The following is a 24,942-nucleotide window of genomic DNA, read 5'->3' on the forward strand; positions in this document are numbered from 1 at the left end:
AAGATTTGTCATATGGATATATTTTTGTTTGTTTTAATTTTCGTGGAATAAACCTTTCACTCACAATACAAGCCTCATCTTTGAAGCTGATCAAGAAGTGATTGTCTGCAGAAGGCAAGTGGAAGTTGGACATGGTAGTCTACGTGAGTCAGAAACCTTTACATCCTGCTAGAAGTGGCATGGACGGTTTAGAGCAAGCTGCCACTACAAAAACAAAATCACACTGTTGGGCTTTGTGTTATCTGCCAATGTTATTTTAACTAACATGTTTCAGTAAATTAAGCATTACCATACAAATAACTTTTTGCAGTCACTCTCCATTGAGCAACACATATACATAAATGGAGAGCTTCAGGTGTACTTAGTGAGGAGGTTTCCTGCTGTGGCTATAGCTATTGCATCATTTCCAGGACCGGCTTAAGGCATAGGGCGCCACCTTCTGGGGGGTGCTGGTTGCCCTTTAAAAAAAAAAAAAAAGCCAGTGGGAACCCTTCCTCATTTTCTGCATTGGGGTAACAAATAGTCGAAAGAAAGAAAGAAAGAAATACACTTTTCACCCCTGTAACTATCGCTGTAGTGAAACTGAATGAACACTTTTAAGCCAACAATATCAGGGACCAATTGTTTATTTATATTATAATAAATACAGTTATTTATGAAAATAAAAATCATAATTTTTTGTCTTAAAGCCATTGTGATGTGTGTTGCGTTTTACGGGGTTAGGGTTCTGGGGGTTGAACCCTAACCCTAGAGCGGTGACGCAGTGGGGGGCTCCAAATCCAAATTCCCTTATAATTTCTAATATATACTTTCAATTTTGATAACTCAAAATATGAAATCATCAATGTGAATGCTTATCTATTACTTTATCTATATATTATTACAATATAATATTGTAGCCTATAATGGTGGCCTTGCTGATCTATTATTGTGTCCTTCAATTAATTATCTGAATTGGTGAATTTCACAAAATCCTCCTCCAGGTCTATTTTTCTATCTGTTGCATCAGACTCTAGTACATTCTCCTCAGCTGCCCTTTACCAGGTCAACATGGGCATGGCTCAGTGGGGTAGAGTTGGTGGCGAATGATTTAGGGGATTTATCTGAGGGAGTTGGCTGGGTATGATCGTGTTAGTTGTTGCCTTCACCCATGTAGATAGCTGCAGCTACTTCTAGGTCTGACTGAGGTTGATGCAGTTGCACTGACTCTGGCCTAAGTCCAGGCCACTCCTGCTGTGGCTCCAGATGGTCAAGATGAAGATCCAGAGTAGCATATCTACTGTGCTTTTTGATTTGTAGCTTGTTGATGTATTTTTCTTACCACATTTTGACCCCAAATAGCGATGCTGAAGACATTAAATTGATTAAAATGATAATTTAGTGCCTTCAAGTGGGTTTGTGTTAACCATGTCCACAATATAGGTCCTAATGGTACTCTTTTTTACATAGTGGCCATAGTCAGAACTGCAGGTCACATGAACATCTATTGCAAAAAGAAACCACTGTAAAACTTCCTGAATATCATACTCATTGATGATTCTGAATCATCTATTTGGTTCGTATTTTTCAAAGGCCCTGCACATCCAAGTTGCACCCACACAGGTGATTTCACTTCCATGATTAGACTCTCCTCTGGACTGTGTGGGCATGTACAGACTGGGTTTGATTGACGTTTCTGTAACTCTCCTGTGAGCCATTTTCAGATGTCACAGCAGGAAAAGCACAGGTGTGAATACTAAATAGAATGATGGCTGAATAACATTTAGCTGCTTCAGTTTCAGGGTCCTGGTATTGTGCTTGCTGGCCCATTGTTACACTGTCATGGCATACACAGAGCCATCGTTAATGCTATTATTTACTCCTGTGACAAGTCAAAATGTCTGCAATGAAAAAGGTCTATCACACCTTTATCCATGGCTGCAGGAGCGTAGGTGCTGCTCTTATTTGTGCACTGTGGCAAGATATGGACTGGGTTAGGTTGTAAGCATGAACTGTGGGAACTAGCATACTAATAACAGCATTCCACAAGTTGTAAATGATAGAGCTTCTTATCTAACACTTTATTGTCATCAACCATTATTGTCCTTGGACTCCCTACAGTCACAGTAACCAATGTCACTATAATAGTTAGTCGGGCTTTGCATTATAGCAGCTTGCAATAACAGTGGTCAATTTGCCACTTGAAATCCATGGTCATTTTTACTTCAAGGGGTCCAAAGCCTTTTAACTTTTACAAGGAACACTGCCTATTGTATTATAATGTGGTCCTTATTTCATTGGCGTTACTCACTCTTTTAAAAGTGAGGGGAGGAGAACTCACTTAAAACACTCAAGTGCATACAACCACAGATCATAGATACTGCTAAAATGTAATTTGCAAGAGTGATAGATCAGCATGGTGACAGGATTTGCTTAAGCCGTGAATGTGACCTTTGGGAACCGTGCAAGAGGAGCCACAATATTGTCATGATGCCGGATAAAAAAAATGAGAATGTAAATAAGAAGCCATACTTGGAGGGGCAAGAGACAGCCATGCAAAAAAACAGGTCTGCCCAAACCTGTACAGACTTTATTCTTTTATTTGTATTCTACTTTGTAATTGCACTGTGTATTTTCAGTTGGGGTTTTTTTCTGGTTGTAAAGCAATTATAGGGTTAAACAATTAATTATTTATAGAACTATAAAGGCAGTAGATGGAGTAAAGGGTTGCATGCTCCTTGCAATGTCTAAGGCCTACATATAAATAGTAAAAAGCTTCTTTTTTTTTCATTTGATAAATTTAGTTCCATGACCCACAAACCTTATGGTGTGTTGCTTGCTAGCAAGGGCATAGGTTTCAACATTGGGGGCTGCAGGTGACAATTCAAGATATAAAAATGTAATGGAATATAATTCAGCAAGGCTCTCAGGCATTATGTATTACTTTCAAATATTTATTCTCCCATAGATCCACTTTTCTCATTTAATGTTATCTCTGCTAAGTCAACACATGTAGGCATGATTTACTCTTCCCTCCTCTTTTGTGTCTTTTGTTTGGGGATGTAACCTCTTTAAATTTGCATGTGGAACCTATTCACGTCAATGATACATTAATTTATTTTAATTAATTTATAAACCCCTGGACTTTAATAGCTCATATGTGTCTCATGTTCAGAACTTTCTGCACATTCAAAACATTTCCCACATATCTGTTTTCTCTGAGAAGTCAGGAATAAAGTTGTAATATTTTGAGGAAAAAGTTGTAATATGACAACAATAAAGTTGTCATTTTATGAGAATAAAGTCATAATATTATTCTGCTGATTATTGCTCCGTCTGACAGACACAGAACTGTGACTCTGTGAATGAGAGAAAGTTTAAGGAAGCGTCTGTACGCTGCTCTTCATCTGGGTTGGAAAATCGAAACTTGATAACTGATAACAGTGTGTATTCTGAAGTGATAACACTGATAACACTTTTGATCAGGCTAAATGTCCCCATTGTGTGGTTTATTGTCCATACAAATGTTAACTTCACCATCTCCGATAAAGTGCAGCTCACAGCTGCTTCCCTAAGCTTTTTAGTGGGAAGCATCCTGGAGTCTGGAGACAGTCTGGAGACAGGCCCAAACAGGGCAAAGGTGTCTATAAGCGAGGGAGATACAGAGACAGCGACACAGAGCTACAGGTCAGAGGAAAGATACCACACTGCAGTCCAAACTTTTTACAAATCAAATCAACTGGAGGCTACAGTAGCCTATGTACAGTCAGGAAATGCTAAAGCATGCACACATGACTTGAAGCAACCTATTCTGTTATGACTTCATTCTCAAAATCTCAGATTATAATTTTTTTCTAACAGTAGTTGACAGACTAAAATTCTGCCTGTTTGTTTATCTTATTATTTTGCTAATTTGTGGCTGTATTAGAGCAGCTTCTGCCGTGTCTACTCCAGTCCACCCTGAGGACTCCTCCTGCAGCCGCAGCCAGCTCTCCTATGCACTATACTATATATCTGCTTCTTATTCTGTTGCAGACAGATTGCAACCATTGTTGCAATCTGTCTGACAAACAGACAGAAATATAAACACCTGCAAAGTACTCAAAACAGCCACTATGGTAGTTCCTGCTACAGTAGGTGTCTCCAGGACCACATTTCGCCATGATGACTCACTCGCAGACTCACCAGGCTGGTAATAACTTGATACGAAGATCTGAGTTGAGTGTGTGGGTGCAGGTAAAGAAGGGGGTTCATACTGTTGCGCCTTCACGGTGTCACCGAAAACAACATAACACCAGTTACTGAGAGGGTGTCAAACTGATGACACTGTAGACTTGCCTTCACACAACTTCACATTAACCGTGTTCTTTTCTTTGATGAGACAGGTCAAGGGACATAATTCATGAAACGTTTGTCATACCAAAGGAGTTGCTAACTAGAGGCTTTTAAAAAACTAGTCGTGCAACTAGATAGACAGTGATGGTGGTTGGACAATGGAGCAGAATTCAAACGTTAACTGACAGAATTGTTGTCACATTGACAGAAAAGGGGAGTTTCATTGGCTGCTGTTGATGACTGATTCAAATGAATTCAGCATTAGTCACTGTTTGTCAGCTTGTCTTGCTTTATGGTTGGAGTTTGCCAGGATGATTGATAGAGCAAACAAGAATGGTTTTGATTGACAGCACTCTGAAAACTATTTCAAAATTGCAAGATATCTTCTCTCCTATGAGCCATCACTCTTGTGGATGAATCTAGTTTAAACCAGAGTAAAGATAGATCAGTTATTCCACTACATTCACTCATGCCACATGGTCAGTCTTTGTAAAAGGTGTGGCCTTAAACAATAGTTTAGTTGTTCATGGAGGCTGAGGTATGTTTAAGCTTCCAGTGCTGGGTATGCTGGTTGACATACATGGGAATGAACTGGTTCAGTTCATGTTTCTGAGTGGAAATGTGCAGTATAATGTTCCTCACTGTGATTGGCCTTACATGATTGTAGGTTGGTGATGATAAAATCAACATTACATGCAAACAGCTAAGCCGACACGCCCAAGAATGCCATTTAGGTAACAGAAAAGACAGAGAACTTCTTACACCACCTGGAGAGAATAGTTAGCAACATGGGAGGTAAACCACAGGAGTCCAGATGTCCTCCTCAAGAGACATGTGTGAGACAAGCAGCTGTAGTAGCAGTGTGAAGCACTACAGTGACAGCAAAAAACACAGAGCCTGCAGTGTGGACTGTTGGAGGCCAGAGTGGTGGTCGTCCAACTGGAGGGAGTTATTTAGAGGGAGGATGTCAAAACAGCAACACTGGGGATGTTTCTTTCTTAAGATGTAAGTTATGAAGAAGTGAGATATGCAATGATAAGCGATGTAATATACAAGAAGCTGGTCGTTACTGCAAAATAAGTCCTTGATCCAACATATCAAAAATGATTCAAAAATAATCTCTTTATATTATCCCTTACTTACTGAGCATTCACTTTGTTGACTTTTTTTATTACGCCCACCAAGGAGCAAGTATGTTTGTTTGTTTTTCTGTTAGTCAGTAGGATATTAAAAAAAGAACTCAAATAGAATTAGGTCCATAATTCGTCCAAACTTTGGTAAATTATTTAGGATATGCTATGCTTATATAACTTGTTGTTAAATTATGTACATTTGCCATAACATTTTGCAATTTTAGATTTTTAAATGAGTGATTGTAGAACAGTAAATGTTGGTTTCTTCTAACCATGAACATGGTTTCTCCCTAAGCTTAAGCAAGTGTTTATTATTATAACCATGGTGATGAAGGTCTACCATGGATGTATAAAGAGAACTGGATACAGCATTGTAGGCGGAGCCCCATTCATTCCTATGAAAGTTGCTCAGTGGCGCATGAAGCCAAAATGGCTCGACTTCCGACTGGAAAAGTACCCGGATCTTCCGGCGATCTTCTGCATCCATTGGGCCCATATAGTAGGCGCAGTAGCGTTCGCTCGGTCACAACGCTCGATCACGGGGTCACAGCTGGCACGCTGTCATCATGGCTCGCTAACTCCGCCTCCCAGCCCTCGCTAATTCAGGAGGATGAGAAATAACTCTGGATTCAGCTATTAGTGCATATTACAACTTTTAGGACGTAATGATTTAAATAAGGGCTATTAGAGTGTTCGTACTGGGAAGTTGATTCACCTAAAAAAAATCATCTGCTGAGTTACAGACATCTGTTTCCCAATGTAAGTCTATGGGAAAAAGTATTTTTGGGCCCAATGGCATCACGTGACAGACACGGAAGTTGTAGTACCGCCGTTTGGCCACTACAAAAATTGGCATCAACGACCGGCGCTCTTCCTGGGGACTTGCTTGTTACATGCGTGTGCATGTGCATCCTTGTGATACAACAAAATGGGGGACCCGCTCATAACAAACATGTCTCCATGGAGCTACTAGTGGTAAAAAAAACAACACTTTGCAGGGTACCTTTAAATGACCTTATTTCAATGTTGTAAGTTTAACTCACTTGAAAATAATGATGATCAAACAAGTGCTCTCTTGTTTAATTACCATAATTCAATAATTTTTAAGAATCTCCAGAAAACAATAAAAATTAAATGTATTTTAAATAATGAAATGCATTTCACAGTTAGTTATTCATGAAGATGTTCTTTTCAGAAACACACTTTTACACAGAGCATCTGAACTATTGACTGTAACATGAGCATGAATGGGTATTACACAATAGCTAAAAACATTAAGTTAATTTAATTATAAACATTGGTGATGATTTAAAAGTTAAACCAAAAGCCAAATGTGCTTCATTTGATAATTGTCATGTCATTCAATGCAAGGTGGACGTTTAAAGTTAAAGCATTAAATCACTTGTTTTTATGGTGATAACTGAACATATAGTCCAAGGATATTATAAGCTAAATCATTAATGTCCCAATAACACAGTCAGAGCTCAGCTGAAAACTGAGTTATTTATTATTAAAAATGACAGATTAGTCACAATCCCACCTGTCACAACAGAAAACAGCAACAGACTCAACAATAATGACAGAGGAAATTACACATCTGTAGCTATGGGAAAAGAAAGCATTCATTTCCCTTTTTCACAGATGTGCGGTAAGCTACCTGCATCATTTGAAATATGGTGGTGTGCTGCCAACAGCAGATTTAGGTGTCAACTAGAAATATATATATGGCAAAAGCATTTGGTCTATATTGTGAAGCATGATCTGGAAAACTTCTATCCAACTGTTGTATTCTTTTATGATAAATAGCTTATTTTTCCCCAATGGAGAAAGTCTCCTTATATACAGCTAACTGAAATCTATCCAGGCAACACTTCCTGTTTTGCCATTTCCTCATCCTTCCCGCATATCTTCAGTTCAAACTGCTTTTCATTTACAAAACAGGACGAAGGTGTCGTATACACTGTAGTGAAAACACAACAATAAGGTTTTAAATTGCCTGGAACTGCATGATTTCGCCTCCTGCAACTGTTTTTTTATTTGTATTTTGGAAGTGTGACTCCATTAAGGAAAGCCCTGTGTTTCTTTTTTCCTCCCATTCAAGAACATTTCCCTCATCGGCTGAATAAAACACAAGGGAAAGTCTACAATAGCTTTCAAAGAAAGATTAATAAGAGGAGCGCCACATGAAGTGCACTGTATCAGATGTTTCTAGCCACAATAAATGGTGTCACGGGATCCCAGGAAACCTTTTTACGTTCACACACACACACACACACACACACACACACACGCATAAGTTACCTTAATTGACATAATGCATTTGCTTCTAACCCTAAACTTAGCATCTCAACTAAATGCCTAACCCCTAACTTTTCTCACTTGGTAGTGCTGTTCAATACAGTTTTTATGCCTGCCTCAGTAATGGCGACAGCCCGTCCACTTGGATTCAAGGATGAACTGATTTGATTTTTGTGGTCAAAGGTCAAAGGTCAAGGTCACTGTTACCTTACCGCCATCCCATTCTCGTGAAAGTGATATCTCAGGAACGTCTTGAGCAAATTTCTTAAAATTCTGCACAAGCATCCACTTGGACTCGAGGATGAACTGATTCGATTTTGGTGGTCAAAGTCACTATGACATCACGTCCGTCCCATTCTCATGATATCTCTCCCTCTTGAGTGAATTTCTTCAAATTTGGCACAAATGTCCAATTGGATTCAAGGATGGCCTGATTTGATTTTGATTGTCAGTGGTCAAAGGTCAAGGTCACCGTGGCCTCACAAAACACGTTTTTGGCCATAAGACAAGAATTCATATCTTAATTATGACAATTTCACACAAATGTCTATATTTTGGACAGACATGTATGTAAATTGCAACTTGACTCGTAATTGTAGTTGTTATATTAGATGAAATTATCATCACCCCAACAGCAATAAATAAATCAAATGCTCTGACGAAAAAAGAAAAATAATCTGTTATCTGTGGATGTTGCAGGACTGTAATAAACCTGTCCAATTGAACGGCCTGCCTGCCTGCGTGCACTCTGCCCGTGCACTCATTGTGCAACCCTGTTCACGGGAAGGCCTATAAATAGTACGATATTACACAGACATTCTGTGTGCCACAAGGACGCATTTTAGATTTTTTGCGTGGCATTGGTATGCCATGCAACAAAACTATGGTAACCACTCACATAGGATTAGGAAAATCATCATGGTTGGGCTTGAAATAAGTATGTAAACTAAATAAAATACATACGGAAAGAACATAAGTACGGAAAACACGTCACAAATGTCACTAAAAAACAAGTCACTAATGTAACTTACAAAACAAAACACTGTTCTCAAACACCGGTCTCCTGGTTAAAAGTCCTGTGTTTGTTTGACCTATCCACCTCCCCTCTCACATACCATAGGCAGTCTTTCTCGCTTTTTTATTCTACGCCTCTAGCTCTGAGTATAATACTGTATATTAATGAGGATGTATTTACATTGCAGTCAGGACAGACTACATGGCTCACAAATGTCACGCCAAAAGCAAGAAAGGCGTTTGATCAATTTGAAATTTGCTCGTAAACATGTTTGTTGTTTACGTTCATTATGATAACTTTGGAGGAGTGGCATTGGAGGGAGGCCTGAACGGACAAACTCAGTGTCAGTGTTGCCGACTTGGTGACTTTCCCTCTAGATTTAGGGACTTTAGGGAGCTAGTGCTGCTAGCTACTTTCATTGGAAAAGAGTTGGCAACACTGGGCTCGGTTTTTCGGTTGGATAATTTTTTTAATCTAGTGTACTCTTGCTAGTTTTCAGTATTACCGACCCTACCTTTAACCTTAAAACCAAACCAAACAGTGTTTTCAGTGACTTGTAGAATATATATACTCAGGTATACTCTGTGATATGATGGAATAAATCATGAGGAATCATTCCATATGTACACAGAAGTGTTTTAGCAAGTGCAAACTCTTGATAACATTGTGAGCTCGATCATGATATTCAGAGTAAATAGACAGTTATTTCCAGCATCACAGACAAGACCACTCAATTCCTGTTGGTAATGTTCTAAAGCATATCTTTAGGTTGAGCAACTCCAGCACCTTATTTAGTCCTATGAAATGCCCTTGAACTTCTAACATTTTTGAGCTTACATTTCTTAATATGCTTAAAGTCATTCTGTGCAGTATTTCAAATCCTTCCAACCAAGCACAGTTCACATTAACATTGAATGAAGGGCAAAATAAGGCAACAGTTTACACCTATGCTGTGATATCATCACGGCCTGTTCAGCGTTTTCAACAAAAATGAAGTGCTCATTTTCTCCAGCATTTGTTTTTACTGTGTTGGTATTTCTTTCATTAAAACAGCATGGTGAGATGTTTTTACTTTGTAGCACATTTACAGGAACAGTTATGCTCTAAATTTAGTGTGGCCTGGAGAACAGTTGCACATCATCTGCACTGAGCCCCAGACCAAATATCAATAATGTGAAGCAGGCAGAATTTGTTTTCATACACATGCTCCAAGACACAGAATACCTTACAGTGTTGTATAGTGCCTTTTTGGAAATGTGATTTTTTTTCTTGGTTTGTTGATTTTGTGGTCGATCATGTGTGCAGAAAGAATGAATGACAGAAAGAAAGTCAATGCAAAATAAAGATAATAATTAATGACTTTCCACTCTGCATTCAATTAATTATTATTTCTATATTGTGCATGGCATAAAAAACGTTTTCTCTGAATATTCCAGTTATTACTATGGTTAAAAAATAATTTCTTCCAATGGGAACCAAATACAAGTAACAAAACATACAGTAAGTCAGCTCATAATGATCTATAAGCTATATTTGCATTAAGTACAGTGGTGGAAGAAGTTCTCAGATCTTTTACATCAGTAAAAGTACAAAGGTTTTAACATCGAAATATACTTAAAGTACCAAAAGTAAAAGTACTCACTATGCAGAATGTCCCATTTCAGAATCATATATGTTATATCACTGGATTATAATTATTAATGCATTAATGTGCATCATTAATGTTGCAGCTGGTAAAGATGGAACTATTTTTAATACTGCTGGGTAGCTTAACCTATAACAATAAATCATAATTATTAGTTTATTATATATTAATTATCTAAAGTAGCCTAAATAGGAACTAATATTATCAAATAAATGTAGTGGAGTAAAATGTACAATATTGTAGTATAAAATGGCAATACTCAAGTAAAGTACAAGTACCTCAAAATTATACTTGAGTAAGTGTACTTAGTTACATTCCACCACTGATTAAGTATCACACTTTACCTTCACCAATGAATAACTTTTCAACACTTCAGTTTGAGCCACATCAGTCGAGGTCACAAATAGGCTAATCAATAAGTCATGATGACATGCTAATTCACCGGGTGCCTTACCACATGAATCTTTACCATATACTAGGGATGCACCGATACCGGATCAAATATCGGGCCAATACTGACTCAAATAAATGGATAGGATACTGTTGACAATGGTGACAATCTATCAAATTCAATTCTATGTTTATATATATGCATTATATACTGGAATTATAATTCCTGTTTAAGTTTTTGCATTAAAAAGTTTTACATTTGTATGTACATATTATTTTACTGATAATTAACAATTCAGTAATTGTGTATCTATGTAGTTATTTGTTACATTTTGTTTTACAAAGTTAGGAAAGCAATGTTTAAGTCAAGTATGATGTTGCCTTACAGATAATAGAATGATCCCAGTCACTTCCACACAGTGAGTCATACAGCTTATTAATTAAACAATGGTATCGGATCAGTACCAAAGTCCAGATATCGCTATCTGAAAAAGTCAGATCGGTGCATCCCTAGCATATGCCATAAAGCTGTGGAGTGCAACACTGATGATGTGTTGATAAGCAGCCCAACTGTGTCCTTGGATGATGACATTGTATTAGGTGCAACAGGGTATTTGTTAAATGGAAAAAAATAAACATATTTTGGTTTATTAATCATATTACAAATTGTTTATTTTGGACATTTTAGTCATGCCTATATTGTCAAAATAATGGCACTCTTTTGGTGACACAAGTCAATGAAAGGGGGCAGGCAGTGGCGGATTAAGGTGGTCAGGGGCCCCTAAGCTACTCTTTGTATGAGCCCCCCACCCTTACTCACCATGCTTAAACATTACCAGAAAAAGAGTAGTTTAGTGCCATGCTAGGAATATAACACGGCCCACAAGTACACACTCGTTTGTTTTTGTGCTCCGTGATCATATTTTCATTTTACCGCTATTCTATGCTACAGACTGTGTACAAGAAGGGTCAGAGCCGCCTGTTTTTTCTCAGGAGACTCAGATCCTTCAACGTCTGCAGAACCATGCTGCAGATGTTTTATGACTCGGTGGTTGCCAGCGTCATCTTCTACGCTGTAGTGTGCTGGGGCAGCAGGGTGAAGGCAGCCGACGCTAACAGACTCAACAAGCTCATCAGGAAAGCAGGTTCTGTCCTGGGAGTTGAGCTGGAGTCTTTGGTGGAGGTGTCGGAGAGGAGGATGCTGAGGAAACTACTTAGCATCAGGGACAACGCCTCTCATCCCCTGCACGCCACACAGGAGTCATACCAGAGCACCTTCAGCCGTAGACTGAGACCACCGAGGTGCACCACAGAACGCCACAGGAGGTCTTTCCTACCAGTGGCCATCAGACTTTATAACTCCTCCCCCTTCTGCAGGAAGGACAGCTGAAAACACCTGACACTGAGTACAAATATAATATCAATATCATGTGCAATACTACTTTTTATATTCTCATGTGCAATATCACTGTTCATTATGTGCAATATTACTTATTTTTCTGTTTGTTAGCTTACTTTACCTTTTTTTATTTTACTTATCTTATCTTATTTACTCATTTTACTAAATGTATCTTACTTAATTGTTATTCTAATAGGCACTGGTACTAGAAATAGTACTCTTTTATTTTATACACTCGAACTTGTTGTAATTTTGTTGTATTTTTGAGCAATCTCTGGCACAAGAATTTCCTTCGGGATTAATAAAGTTATATCTTATTTTATCTTATCTTATTCATTATACATAGTAATTAATTTATTCTGGATGTTTTCTAATGACTCTAAATTGAAGCAGGTTGACAGTGAAGTGGACAGGTTAGAGTGGGTCATATTGAGGCACAACTGTCTCAGCTGGTGTGTCTGTAAAAAACATTAATGAAAGACCTAGAAGCAGAGTCAATCGGGAGCTGTCTGTGTTTCTGAATATTTTCACTTTAACGTTGGCTTCAAACACTTGATTTTAATATGTTTTTTATGGTATTATGCTATGTATTTATTTTGCTATTGTTTTATGTTGTGGCGTCTGAAACTTTAATGTATGTTTGGCCAGGTCTCTCTTGCAAAAGAGATTCTTAATCTCAATGAGTACTACCTGGTTAAATAAAGGTTAAATACAATAAAAAAAATTTAAAAAATCATTATAAATAGTAATTAATTTGTTCTGGATGTTTTTCTAAATGACTCTAAAGGTTGACAGTGCAGTGTGACAGGTTAGAGTGGGTCATATTGAGGGATAACTGTCTCAGCTGGTGTCTCTCTCTCTGAACACAACAACCCATCCAGCATATCATCTCTACTCATTGAGTAGTTGGATTGCAACAGAGGGCGCATGTAGACCATCAGGCTGTGGGACTAATTTCCAGTCCCTCCACTTTAGGTCTGGAGTAAACAGCACCGCCCCGATGCTGCTTGCTTGTTTGTTTTAAGTGAGGACCGATCCATCGCAGATCGAGCGCCGGGCTCGATTGACACTGTCTGCTGATCTGCTAACTGCGGATTGCTCAGAATAACACGGGCTGCTCGCTAATTCCCCGTCTACCGGGGCTTTCAACGAAACACCGAGAGAGAGAGAGAGAGTATAGGGTCCAAAAAAAGAAGCCAACAAGGCAGGCAGGCAAAGAACCGCCGGAGTCCGCACCCCACAATGGCTTCAGGAGACCTTTACGAGGTAGGAGAGAGACATGTCCGCGGACAAAACGCGCTGTAATATTGACGAATACTGGAATTAGGAAGTAAAGGAGGAGGGCGTCGCGCATGTAGAAAAAAAAGCGGTGTACTAAGCCCTTTAACAGGCGAAACTATAACCCTTCTCATGCTTTATAGCGAAGACAAGGTTGGTTCATTTAGACGCGTCTACTTTTGTGTCGCTTCTTGGTGTACTTTGTGACATAGTGAGCAGATATAAGATGTCATTACGCGAGGCTGAACTCCTCTCAGTGTGTCGTTGAGTTGAGAAGAGTCGTGGTAAAGTGACAGCAGCACTGAGAGGACGGACATGGTGTGATGGTCCTGAAGGTGCGCATGCATACATACATACATGTGCCCAAAAAAAAAGATATTTTGTCATCACAGCCTTTTTGTGCGTGACTGTTTTCACATGGGGTGTTTTTTTTTTTTTTTTTTTTTTTTTTTTTTGGCACACAAGATGAGACACCAGTTTATTTTTAATCGAGCTGTGTAAACAAGTCTGTGTGAGTGTTGGTGAGTGTGGTGGATGTGCGTGCGAATTTGTGAAATTTTTATATTTTTAGGGGGGTTTTAAAAGTTGCCCAAATTGGGTGGCAGGAAGGTCACGCTGCCCTCGTGCGCACCACCATCACACTGTGGATCCGGTGCCAGAATGTGCGTGAAGCTGCTGGTTGGTTTTCTACAGCAGCTTCAACTGATTCAGGCACTTAACTGTCAGTAGTAGGCTTTGTCATGCTGACATGATGTCATATGTTTCAGGTCATGGTGGTGACAGAGAGAGAGATTGGAGGGCTGCCAATGTCTTCTGAGGATAAACAAATAGACTAAACAAGTTTTCAATGTTTTAAAGTAACGTATATATATATATATATATATATATATATATATATATATGAAATCTGAAAAGAAACTTGGGGATCCTCTCATGAGTGTTCAAGTACAATTATTGCGGATGCACCGATCTGACTTTTTCAGCCCCGGTACCGATAGCGATATCTGGTGTTCGTTCACGGTGGATGTGCGAATTTGTGAAATTATGACTCCGGCAGTTTTTTGGGGGCGTAAAATTTGCCCAAATGGGTGGCTAGGAAGGTCACGCTGCCCTCGTGCGCACCACCGTCACGCTGTGGAACCGGTGCCAGAATGTGCTGGTTTCTACAGCAGCTTCACTGATTCAGGCACTTAACTGTCAGTAGTAGGCTTTGTCATGCTGACATGGTGTCAAATGTTTCAGCTCATGGTGTTGACAGAGAGAGATGGGGGGGCTGCCAATGTCTGTTGACTTCCGAGGATAAATTCAAATAGTTAGACTCAAGTTTTTCATGTTTTAAAGTAACGTATAAAAAAAAATTTACATCTGAAAAGAAACTTCTGGATCCTCTCATGAGTGTTCAAGTAAAATTATTAGGGATGATGCACCGATCTGACTTTTTCAGCCCCAATACCAATAGCGATACCTGGGCTTTGGATATCGTCCTATACCGAGTACTGATCCGATACCGGTGTTTAAATACTAAGCTGTACGCTGTGACTGGGATTGTTCATTTATGTGTAAGGCAACATCAGACTATACTTAATCATTGCTTTCTCAACTTCGTATGTGGTGGATGTGCGAATTTGTGAAATTATTGGGGTTTTTTGGGGCTTAAAAGTTGCCTAAATGGGTGGCAGGAAGGTCACGCTGCCCTCGTGCGCACCACCACCATCATCACACTGTGGATCCGATGCCAGAATGTGCATGAAGCTGCTGGTTAGTTTTCTACAGCAGCTTCAACTGATTCAGGCACTTAACTGTCAGTAGTAGCCTTTATCATGCTGACATGGTGTCATATGTTTCAGCTCATGGTGGTGACAGAGAGAGAGAGAGATGGGGGGGCTACCAATGTCTGGTGACTTCCGAGGATAAACAAATATAGTTAGACTGAATAAGTTTGCCATGTTTTAAAGTAACGTATATATATATATATATATATTTAAAGAAAATTAACATCTGAAAAGAAACTTGGGGATCCTCTCATGAGTGTTCAAGTAAAATTATTAGGGATGCACCGATCTGACTTTTTTTCAGCCCCGATAGCGATACATGGGCTTTGGGTATCGTCCGATACCGGGTACCGATCTGCTACCGGTGTTCAAATACTAAGCTGTACGCTGTGACTGGGATTGTTCATTTATGTGTACGGCAACATCAGACTTGACTTAATCATTGCTTTCTCAACTTTGTAGAACAAAATGTGACCAATAAATATATAGATATAAATGTCTTTGTTATTTATAATTAAAATAATAAATCGTACACCAGCAACTTGGTAAAAAATCTTCAAAATTAACAGGAATTACAACTCAAATGTAAACCTTTTTTAGCAACAAATTGGTCAGAACTTAAACAGGAATTTAAATTACAGTATATATAATATATACAGTATAGTATAAAATAAACATAAAATTGAATTGACTGGATCTGCCCCGTTGTCACCGATACCCGATCCAGCTATTTGAGTCTGTGTTGGCCCGATATCCGATCCGGTATCAGTATCGTTGCATCCCTAAAAAAGATCTGCTCACAGCACTGACAAACAATGTGATGAGTCAAGCAGGACATCTGTTAGAGAAAATAAGAGAGAGGCAGTTATTAATTGCCTTTTCACCAACTACTACAGTTAGCCCTGCTGACTGCGATATTAGTTTTAGACACATTTAATTTGGAAAATGATAACACAGTGCTGCCAAAAAGAGGATCCATGGACTAAATTTGACACACAAGTCCATATTAATACATCCCCACCCCCTTGTGTTCATGCATTTTGGCTATTGACAGTTTTATTAACCTTATTTATTTTTCTTTTTTACAATATATTACAGCTGCATATTTTCAGCTTTATTAATTATGCTTCTTTCAGTTGGGTAAAGCTTCATGCATTCTTACTTGCTGCAAAACCTGATTGTTTTATGTCGCGTTCAAGTCATATTGTTCAGTAATTACGAGCAGCTGAGTGAGAAAAAGCATTCACGTCAGCCTCCGATTTGTAATTCAGAGTTGTGTGAATGTAGCGTTATATCAGTGAAGCGGTAGTTAGCGATGTTGTATTTTTGTTTTTAAATTTGACTAGATGGAAAATGCTGTTAATTGAACACAGGCTGTTGGTTTGATGTGTAACCTGCCTCATGTGGCAGAGGTACCCTGTGCTCACTGGAGGGTGATTCATTTTCTGTGGAGCTGGTTGACTGATCATTGTTCACCGCTCACAAAAAAATTACTTCTTTTTGTTAATAACAATGTGTTGGCAGGCACGGCCCATGAACAATCAGCTGGTTTGTTTCCCTACTAACATGACAACAGCTCCACGGGTGACAGTTCTGTTTAGAGTGACCAAAAGTGCTAAGCTGACCAGAGTTTGCTGGTGCCATACAGCTTTTATTTAAAAACAACATTTGAAATATGGAGAATAGGGTCTTTTATTGTTGGGGTTAATGGCAAGTAATCATTTTGAGGAGTTTGTGCGTGCTTGGAGTGCCAGCACTTATAAACTAGCTACTAATGTTATGTAGAAGTGGTTTGTTTGATGGAGCTGTAAGAGGTTGTTTGAAAAGTGCAAGATAGAAGATACATATTTTGGAAAGAAGATGTTGGGGAGTCAAATAGGGGGAGCCTGGGTTGAAATGCTTTGGGATGAGCAAGCAGTGACCTCCAGGAATTCAATATTCAGCCTGGGAGCGCTCCCAAAATGCACTGTCACTCTGAACTATTGCATGCCTCGACCTATCAGTAAACTCTGCCATTGTTCCCCTTCTTAGGAGAAAAAAAATGGTTAACTAGCAAGTTGTGTTGAACAAATATCATGTGTGAAAGTATTTTTGCTAAATCGTGGATAAAGCTGAGGCTTTCTGCCGACTTTATGCATCGAGGCAGCTGAAGCACCGTGAATAAACAGAGCAATGTCAATTCTACAATGGAGTTAAGAAACAACAGTTGCTCTTCAGTGATGCTCACTGCTCACTCTTTATCTACTAAGCGCATTCAACACTGGAACATAGATGCAAACATTAGAGGAACAAACTTATCTATAGAAAGCATAACTTCCTGTTTAAAAAAATGTATGAGTCAAGGTTTTCCCATTCTCTTCAATACTTTTTTGTTTATTTGTTTACAACCAACATCTATTAGAGGAACTAAATCATAAGGTGAATCTCCAACTAAAATTTGAGCATCAAATGTGCCACGCTGAAATTGAATACAAATACCCATGGTGCCCAGAGGATTAATCCCATAATGACTCTGGTGATCCCCTGCCTTTTAGTGGCAACAGCAGGTCAAAATTTTAATTTATCCGGTAAAATATCTCATCATCTACTTGATGAATTGGCACAACTTTTTTGCGCTGACATTCATGGTTCCCAGGGGACGAATCCTAATGATTTTGATGAACCGGTATTGCCACCTTAGCGACTTTCTCTTTAGATTTGTGACTTGATTTGATTTTTTTTTTTTTTTTTTTAAAAGCGCAGTGTCAAATCTAGCGACTGCATACATTAACTCGTGCCTATTCAGTTGCCGGCCCGTGGGCCACATCTAGCCCAGAAACAACCTCCGAGTGGCCTAGCATACATAAATCTGATGTACTATATGACAAAATATGTAAACTGCATATATAATAGTGATACCCGGGTCAACTGTAAGTTATTAATAACATTGTGTGCAATAGTTCATCTTCCACCCTCCCTTCCCCTCTCTCTATCACTTTCTCTCTCTCAAACACACACACACACACACACACACACACACACACACACACACACACACAGCGAGCGCCACATCCTTGACAATTGTGTTACTATAATGCATAAAGTTGTGTCTCCATCAGGCTGCAGAATATGTGAATATTTACTGTGGCAACTAGGACAACTGACGTTAACACATATTAGCTGTTATCTAATATGTGTTAGTTTAATCATCCGAACAACAATAACTCATAAAATAATTAAACAAAACCAACAACAACCACCAACAGACATAGTCCTTACAACATTAACTAGTGTGTGCAGTTAGATTGTCAAAATGAGAAAAATAACAGCTTCAATCCCTGAAGAGCTACTGTACGTTAGCATCTTATCATTGGTGACGTATGTGTCCAGTTACCTAGAGTTATACAGCAACCGCTTCTGGGTCAAAAAGCTTGTAGTAATCAAGTTGTCCGCATACAGTGTTACACAACAACATATGTCTGCTTTCTGGCTGGATACCTGTTGCGTGCACATTGATATCATGACAGAAAAAGGAAAGTAATTTTATTTTAATGAAAAACTAATGCGCACGGGGAAAGCACCTGTGGTTGAAGCCACCCTCGTCAAGTGGGTTGATAATGCCTGGTCAGGTAATGCCCCCAAAGTGAAACTCTGCCGAGCAGCTCCTCGGCACCACAGCGCCAGCAGCACATGCAGATCTTTGCCCGTCTTCCTCCATGCCGTTACCGAGTGAGCGAGCGAGGAGCCTCGACGGTTTCCACAGTAGTTCCCTCAAACAATGTATAACGAAGATGCGCATTAGAGGGGATTTAGAAGTGGGTGATAAAAGTGAGTTGGTGATTGTTGGTTTTATTTTCTTTGTGTCCAGTTTGAGTGAACTGTGTTTTACGATGCTCCTCACTAAAACAGCTGATCTTAGCTCAAACTACGGCAGCGGGGCAGGAGGTGTGCACGCCGTGCCACACACATACCCCTAATATACGCTGATAGCTACATGTTGCAAACGAAAGATTCATCACTTGATATAACTGCTATCTGAGTCATTCCACTCGACCATAAAATATGCAGGTTGTGCAACAAACTGGCAACTATTTGTTGTGAAGGGAATGCCATGGAACGGGGAAGGGAGAATGCAACATCTAGTGGACCTGAATGTTATCAATGTTATCAATTGTACCTTTAACGCATATTTTTGTGAATTGAGCAGTGCAGATTGTCTCTTATAATGAGTCAAGTGGGTGCGGGTATTAAAAAACCCTGACTCGCGCATCACTAAGATATATTGTATGGAAGTAGCTAACAAGTGAGCCATCTCACTTCCTTCTCATGTTTGTTGAGAGTTGCACATGTGTAGTACTGATCATGCAGGATGTACGTATCGGGTAGCGACACTGCCAATCATATCTTTCACAAATCAATGTTTTCTCATGTGACGCAGTTCCAACCATGCAGCTTTTCAAAACATCTGGCTATTGAAAGTCATAAATAGGGAAGTGCTCTCCTAAAAATATGTCTCTGTCAACCCTGGAACATAAAGTTTTGTGTGTGTGAGAGAGAGAGAGGGGAGAGGGAGGGAAGGAGATACTGATAGTGAGAGAGTGTGTTAGTGGTTACTGTTATTGCCATTTGTTTTTATTCTGTTTCTGCACTTTGGGATGTGCCTGGGTCAGATATCTGACCATAAATATATATTTTTTATTTAAAAAGTGAAACAATAGACATTTTAACTACATTCATTTGCATTTGTTTAAAATGTGTCTTTACCAAAAGCTAAAAAAAAAAGGTATAAATAGTCATTTGCCCTAGACAAACAAAATGGACATAGGAGTAGAAGTAACTTGGTGTTAAGACGTAATACATGCAACAACAACACACACCCAAGTTGGAAATCCCTTTCAATTCCTTCATGTAATTTTGCCAGTGCCAACATTCTGTTTCTTTTAATTAATTTTCCTTGCAATAATAATAACAATACCAAGATCATTGGTGCATTTGAAACATTTGGAGGACGCCCATGTGCGGATGCTGTTCATAGACTTCAGTTCGGTTTTCAATACAATCATCCCCCAACTCTTGGTAAGAAAACTGGATCCATTGGGCCTGAGCACCCGCCTCTGGAACTGGCTTCTGGACTTCCTCACAGACAGACCCCGGCCAGTACAGGTCCGAAACAACACTTCCAACAACATCTCGCTGTGCACCGGTTCTCCTCAGGGCTGTGTTCAGCACGGACCATATCATAAAGTATGCAGATGACACAACAGTAGTAGGCCTCATCAGGGATGACAAGAAGCTGGTTTACAAGGAGGAGGTGGAACAGCTAGTGGACTGGTGCAACACAAACATCTGTTCCTGAATGTCAACAAAACCAAAGAGATCATTGTTAACTTCAAGAGGAGCCGTCCAGACCACACCCCACTCTACATCAATGGCACCACAGTGGAGTCAGTCAAGAGCACTAAGTTCCTGGGGGTGCACATCAAGGACTACCTTACCTGGACCCTAAACTCCTCATCTCTAGCCAAGAGAGCCCAGCAGCGCTTGCAGTTCCTGCGACGGATGAAGAGAGCAAATTTCCCCCCTCCCATCCTCAGCACATTCTACAGTACCCTGTAGATAGTGGCAGGCACCCTGGACAGTGTAATGACTAGCTGCTATCTGGTATGGAAACTGCAATGCCTCAGACCAGAATATCTTGCAAAAAATGGTGAGGACAGCTGAGAAGATCATCAGGACTCCCATCCATTGAGGACACTTTCCAACAATCACCAACTCTGGTTTGTTCAAAATAAACCCTCATTTCACAGAGTTTGATGTGAATATATACTGGCTCTACACCCTGTTTCCCCCCGCTGTCTCTCTCTCTGCCTGCAAAACAGCGGTTGAGCGGCTCTTGTTCTTCGGAGGTAGACCATTAAATTAGTTAAAAAAATTACAAACGTCGGCCAAAAAAATCACGCCCAAAAAATCACACCCAAAAAACAACTTGCGATGTACTCAGCCAATCTGCGATACACTCGTGAGCCGAATGTGACGTATTTTCATTCTGTTGTGCACTTTGCCTGTGAATGTGTATGAATGACGATAAAGTTCTGGAATCTTGATCTGAGTGTTCATTTAAGGAAAATATAAATTCTTTGTGTAGGCTAGAGATTGTGTGGCTAGCTTTTTTTTCCTTCCCGATACCGATTCCGATCCCTGAACTTGCGGTTTTGGCCGATACCAAGTACCAATACGATACCAGCGTGATACAATTCACTTACAAAAAACATAAATAAATGAAGCTAGGAATAAATAGCAATTCCGTATTCTCTTAGCTGTCTCCTCTGTGGACAGCTTGTGAGCTAATTTGTCCCGCGGGGAGCAATATTCACACACCCTACTGGGGTAGTGCCACCCCTCGAAGCCTTACATACAGTATATATCGGCGTTTTACTTGCCAAATGGCAACTGTTGCACTCTCCACTAGCACCACACTGTTGTTGTTTGCTATCGTCACATGACAAATTACCTGCAATTGGTTCTTCTTCGCTGCTCTAAAACAATATTTTCCAGTGGCAGCCATGATGCATCCAGGGCAAAAGCACAGTGAAGGCTACTGTTTTGGAGCGACGAAGAAGAATTGATTTAATATGTTAAACAAGTTGTTTTTCTGGGTTAATAAATTATGGTATTGGATCGGTGCATAAACTACCGTACTTGCCAATACCCGATACCAAATTTTGGACAGTATCGGACACATATCCGGTACTGGTATCGGTATCGGAGCAACTCTAGTGTAAGCTATATAATGGTTTCCTTTCCTAATGCACAGATGACACAAGGATATTCAATATTCATTCTAAACTTTGATACTGGATGTATTTGAACCCTAAAAGTAACTTCTGCTTTATCGCTGTCGCACTACTTCAGTTATTAGTGGGTAAATATTTGCCAGTGACTCATCAGTATGCTAACATCTCATTGGTCCATCAGTATAAGCATAGTTACAGAGCCTACGCCCATAGCCGCTGTAGCTGACGTAGCTGACGCGCACCTGCTCAAAAACATAACTACGCATCATCAACTGTGATTGGTCAGCTCCGGCTGCTTGTGTTTTCTCCTGCAAGTTTCTGATGCCGGTAGAGATTGATCGGAGTAAGTACAAAATTAAGGATGTTGAAGAAAATAGTCTTCTCCTATTCAGTAACACACAGATAGCAAAGACATGCCCACTGCAAACCTCCAGCTCACATCGATCCAACACTGCATGAATCAAAACCTACGCTATGGGTGTCTACAGAGAGACTCCCTGTAACCCTTTGAGTCTACTATAAATCCAGCTTTAGGGGGACATTTTCAATATTTTCTACTTTGCTAGATTCCATCAGATGCCCGCTTGTTCATTTGAAGGTACACAAGCGTGACAATTCATAAGATCAAGCATTGAGTCCCTTGGCAGGCAGCAGATTTGTGAATATTCATTTCAGTGGAAATTAGAGGGGACCTGACATCACCAACAGTTTGTTAAACCAGACATGGAGGATGGTTGGACAGTTTTAAAAGAGGGTTTAACACAGCTGTGGTGATAACTGCTCATCATTTCTTCAGAAGTGTTGAGCACATAATAGGAGTAAACAGCCTCTGATGGGTGAGCTACAGGGGTGTCACAGAAAAGAATAGGAGATCTGAATGCTTAAACGGTCCTGGACAATGTCACACTTAACCATATAACAGCATAGCAGAGACACATGCGAAGAAAAGGCAAAGGAAAGTGGAGGAGGCAGATAGCAGGGCCAAGTTGCAAACACAGACCAAAGAGGTTTAGTAACACTTGGCGCTTCAGTGTGAGCTGTAAGAATGGAGGTGGGCATATCCTCCCTCAGCTGCCAAATGCCTTTTCAGCATCATCCAGGCCAAAGCACAGTGACAAGAACATATAATGGTCTGTCAGGGATGTCGAGACAGGTGTGTAATGTACACCATGACATCAAGTCTGGGTGTGGTTACAGATGCAACAGAGCACACGTCTGACCACACCTTGGGTCTGCGCCAGAGCACAATTTATACCACTCAGCTGTAGTGAAACTCACAAGACCAGGAAGTAACACCCACAGTATTCCTGGATATACACACGCAATTCCCTGGACACATCCAGCCAATGCCATGACAGTTGACATCAGTGTGGTTTCAAGTTTCAATACAGTTTAAAAACAATTACTAAATTAATTAATTACAAAAAGATGCTGTATTTGTCAAACAGATCAGATGCACCAGGTTTCTTCATTTTAGTGAGTGTCTCTGCAAGGTGAGCCTCTCTCCTCATTGCATACAGTATGCATTTAAGGGAGGGTTGCACAAATAATAGGAGAAGACATGAATTAGGTTACTAAGATTATGTAATTTGCGACCATCAGTTTAGTTTAGTGTGGAAACTTCTCCAACTCTGAAAATTAGTCGTAAAAATAGCGCAAATGTGATTTACAATGACAAACATCACCCAAAAAATCCCCACCAAAAAAACAACCGCTGTTTGGCTGAGTACATCCCCGGCACATAGCCAATTCATCCAATTGACCAAACCTTATTTACAAGAGCCACAAGGAAGGTTGTAGTGGGGACAATGATGTACATTAAATGTGGGATTATGTAACTAAAAAATGAAGAAAAAAAAATTAGGCTATTAATTAATTATCTAGAGCTGCAACGATTAGTCGACTACAGCAAATTAATCGCCAACTATTTTGATACTTGACTAATTGTTAGTCATTTTTCACACAAAAAAGGCAGAAAATGCTGTTTTCAGCCTCTCAAATACTTCACAAATACTTAACTTAACTACTTTGAGAAAATGGGTTAGAGAAAAAAAAAGTTTTTGGACATTTTATAGACCAAACAATTAATCATAAAAAAATAGGCAATTTAATCAATAATGAAACCTTATATCTGATTACTGTAACAGGGAGATCTGTTTCAACATCACTCTGACCATCACTACGATCCAAATAGATAGCGTTTGTTCCGCCTAATCTCGAGACAATATACAATATACAACAATATAATATGTGTCTGATTAAGTTAGTTGTTTCAAATGTTTTTAAGGTTGTTCTTCCCCGGCTTATTTGGACTTGCAGATGTGACGAATTGTGAGCTTTATTTATTTTTCAATCACGCTGAAAAACATGTTTGCGTACCGGTGCGGGCCATTTTCTGTGTGTGGGCCTGATTTACCCTTTCCTGCTGTTCATGGTCAGTGGGGTTGTGTTGTGGCCTTATCCTACTTTGTCGGGGGCATCATGGCTTTGCAGTGCTGCCAGTTGCTGCCGGACACTCTTGATGGGCATTGAAAATGCCCTTCATGCTTGGGGATTGCTCAGCAGAGGGAGGATGTGGATAATAATCCCTTGTGATCCGTCTAGGGAGGAGTGACTCCACCGCGCTACCAGGGTTCGAAGCAGCTCTGTGACTGAGAAGGGTAAGGAGAGACAACGCTCTCCAGACAGGCCTGGTCATAAGCACTCTCACAAGCACTGGCATGACCGTCGTCATGATTCCCCTCACAGATCAAGTCGTGAGGAGGTGCTTAAAACTGCTCCGACAGCCGACCCCTGCTCCACCAGCAGAGGATGGCAGCTCAGAAACACAACGTCAAATTCTTACTGCTCTTCAGAGTTTATCTCAGAGGACGGACAGACTTAAGAATCGTCATTCCTCCTTCTCTTCCTCATCATCCCTACCAC

General features: G+C 39.9%; 1 protein-coding gene across 1 annotated transcript in view; it reads left to right on the forward strand.

The window, feature by feature from the left end:
• Positions 1-13,215: 13,215 nt before the first annotated feature.
• The window catches only part of cdyl (chromodomain protein, Y-like), a 38,509-nt gene continuing 26,782 nt past the window's right edge, over positions 13,216-24,942 (forward strand). The window contains exon 1 of the mRNA XM_037749832.1: positions 13,216-13,460. Coding sequence (XP_037605760.1) covers positions 13,437-13,460 — 24 coding nt within the window. The 5' untranslated portion in view covers positions 13,216-13,436. The remainder of the gene's footprint in view (positions 13,461-24,942) is intronic.

This window comes from Sebastes umbrosus, chromosome 2 (genome assembly GCF_015220745.1).
Source record: "Sebastes umbrosus isolate fSebUmb1 chromosome 2, fSebUmb1.pri, whole genome shotgun sequence".
Classification (NCBI taxonomy): Eukaryota; Metazoa; Chordata; class Actinopteri; order Perciformes; family Sebastidae; genus Sebastes; species Sebastes umbrosus.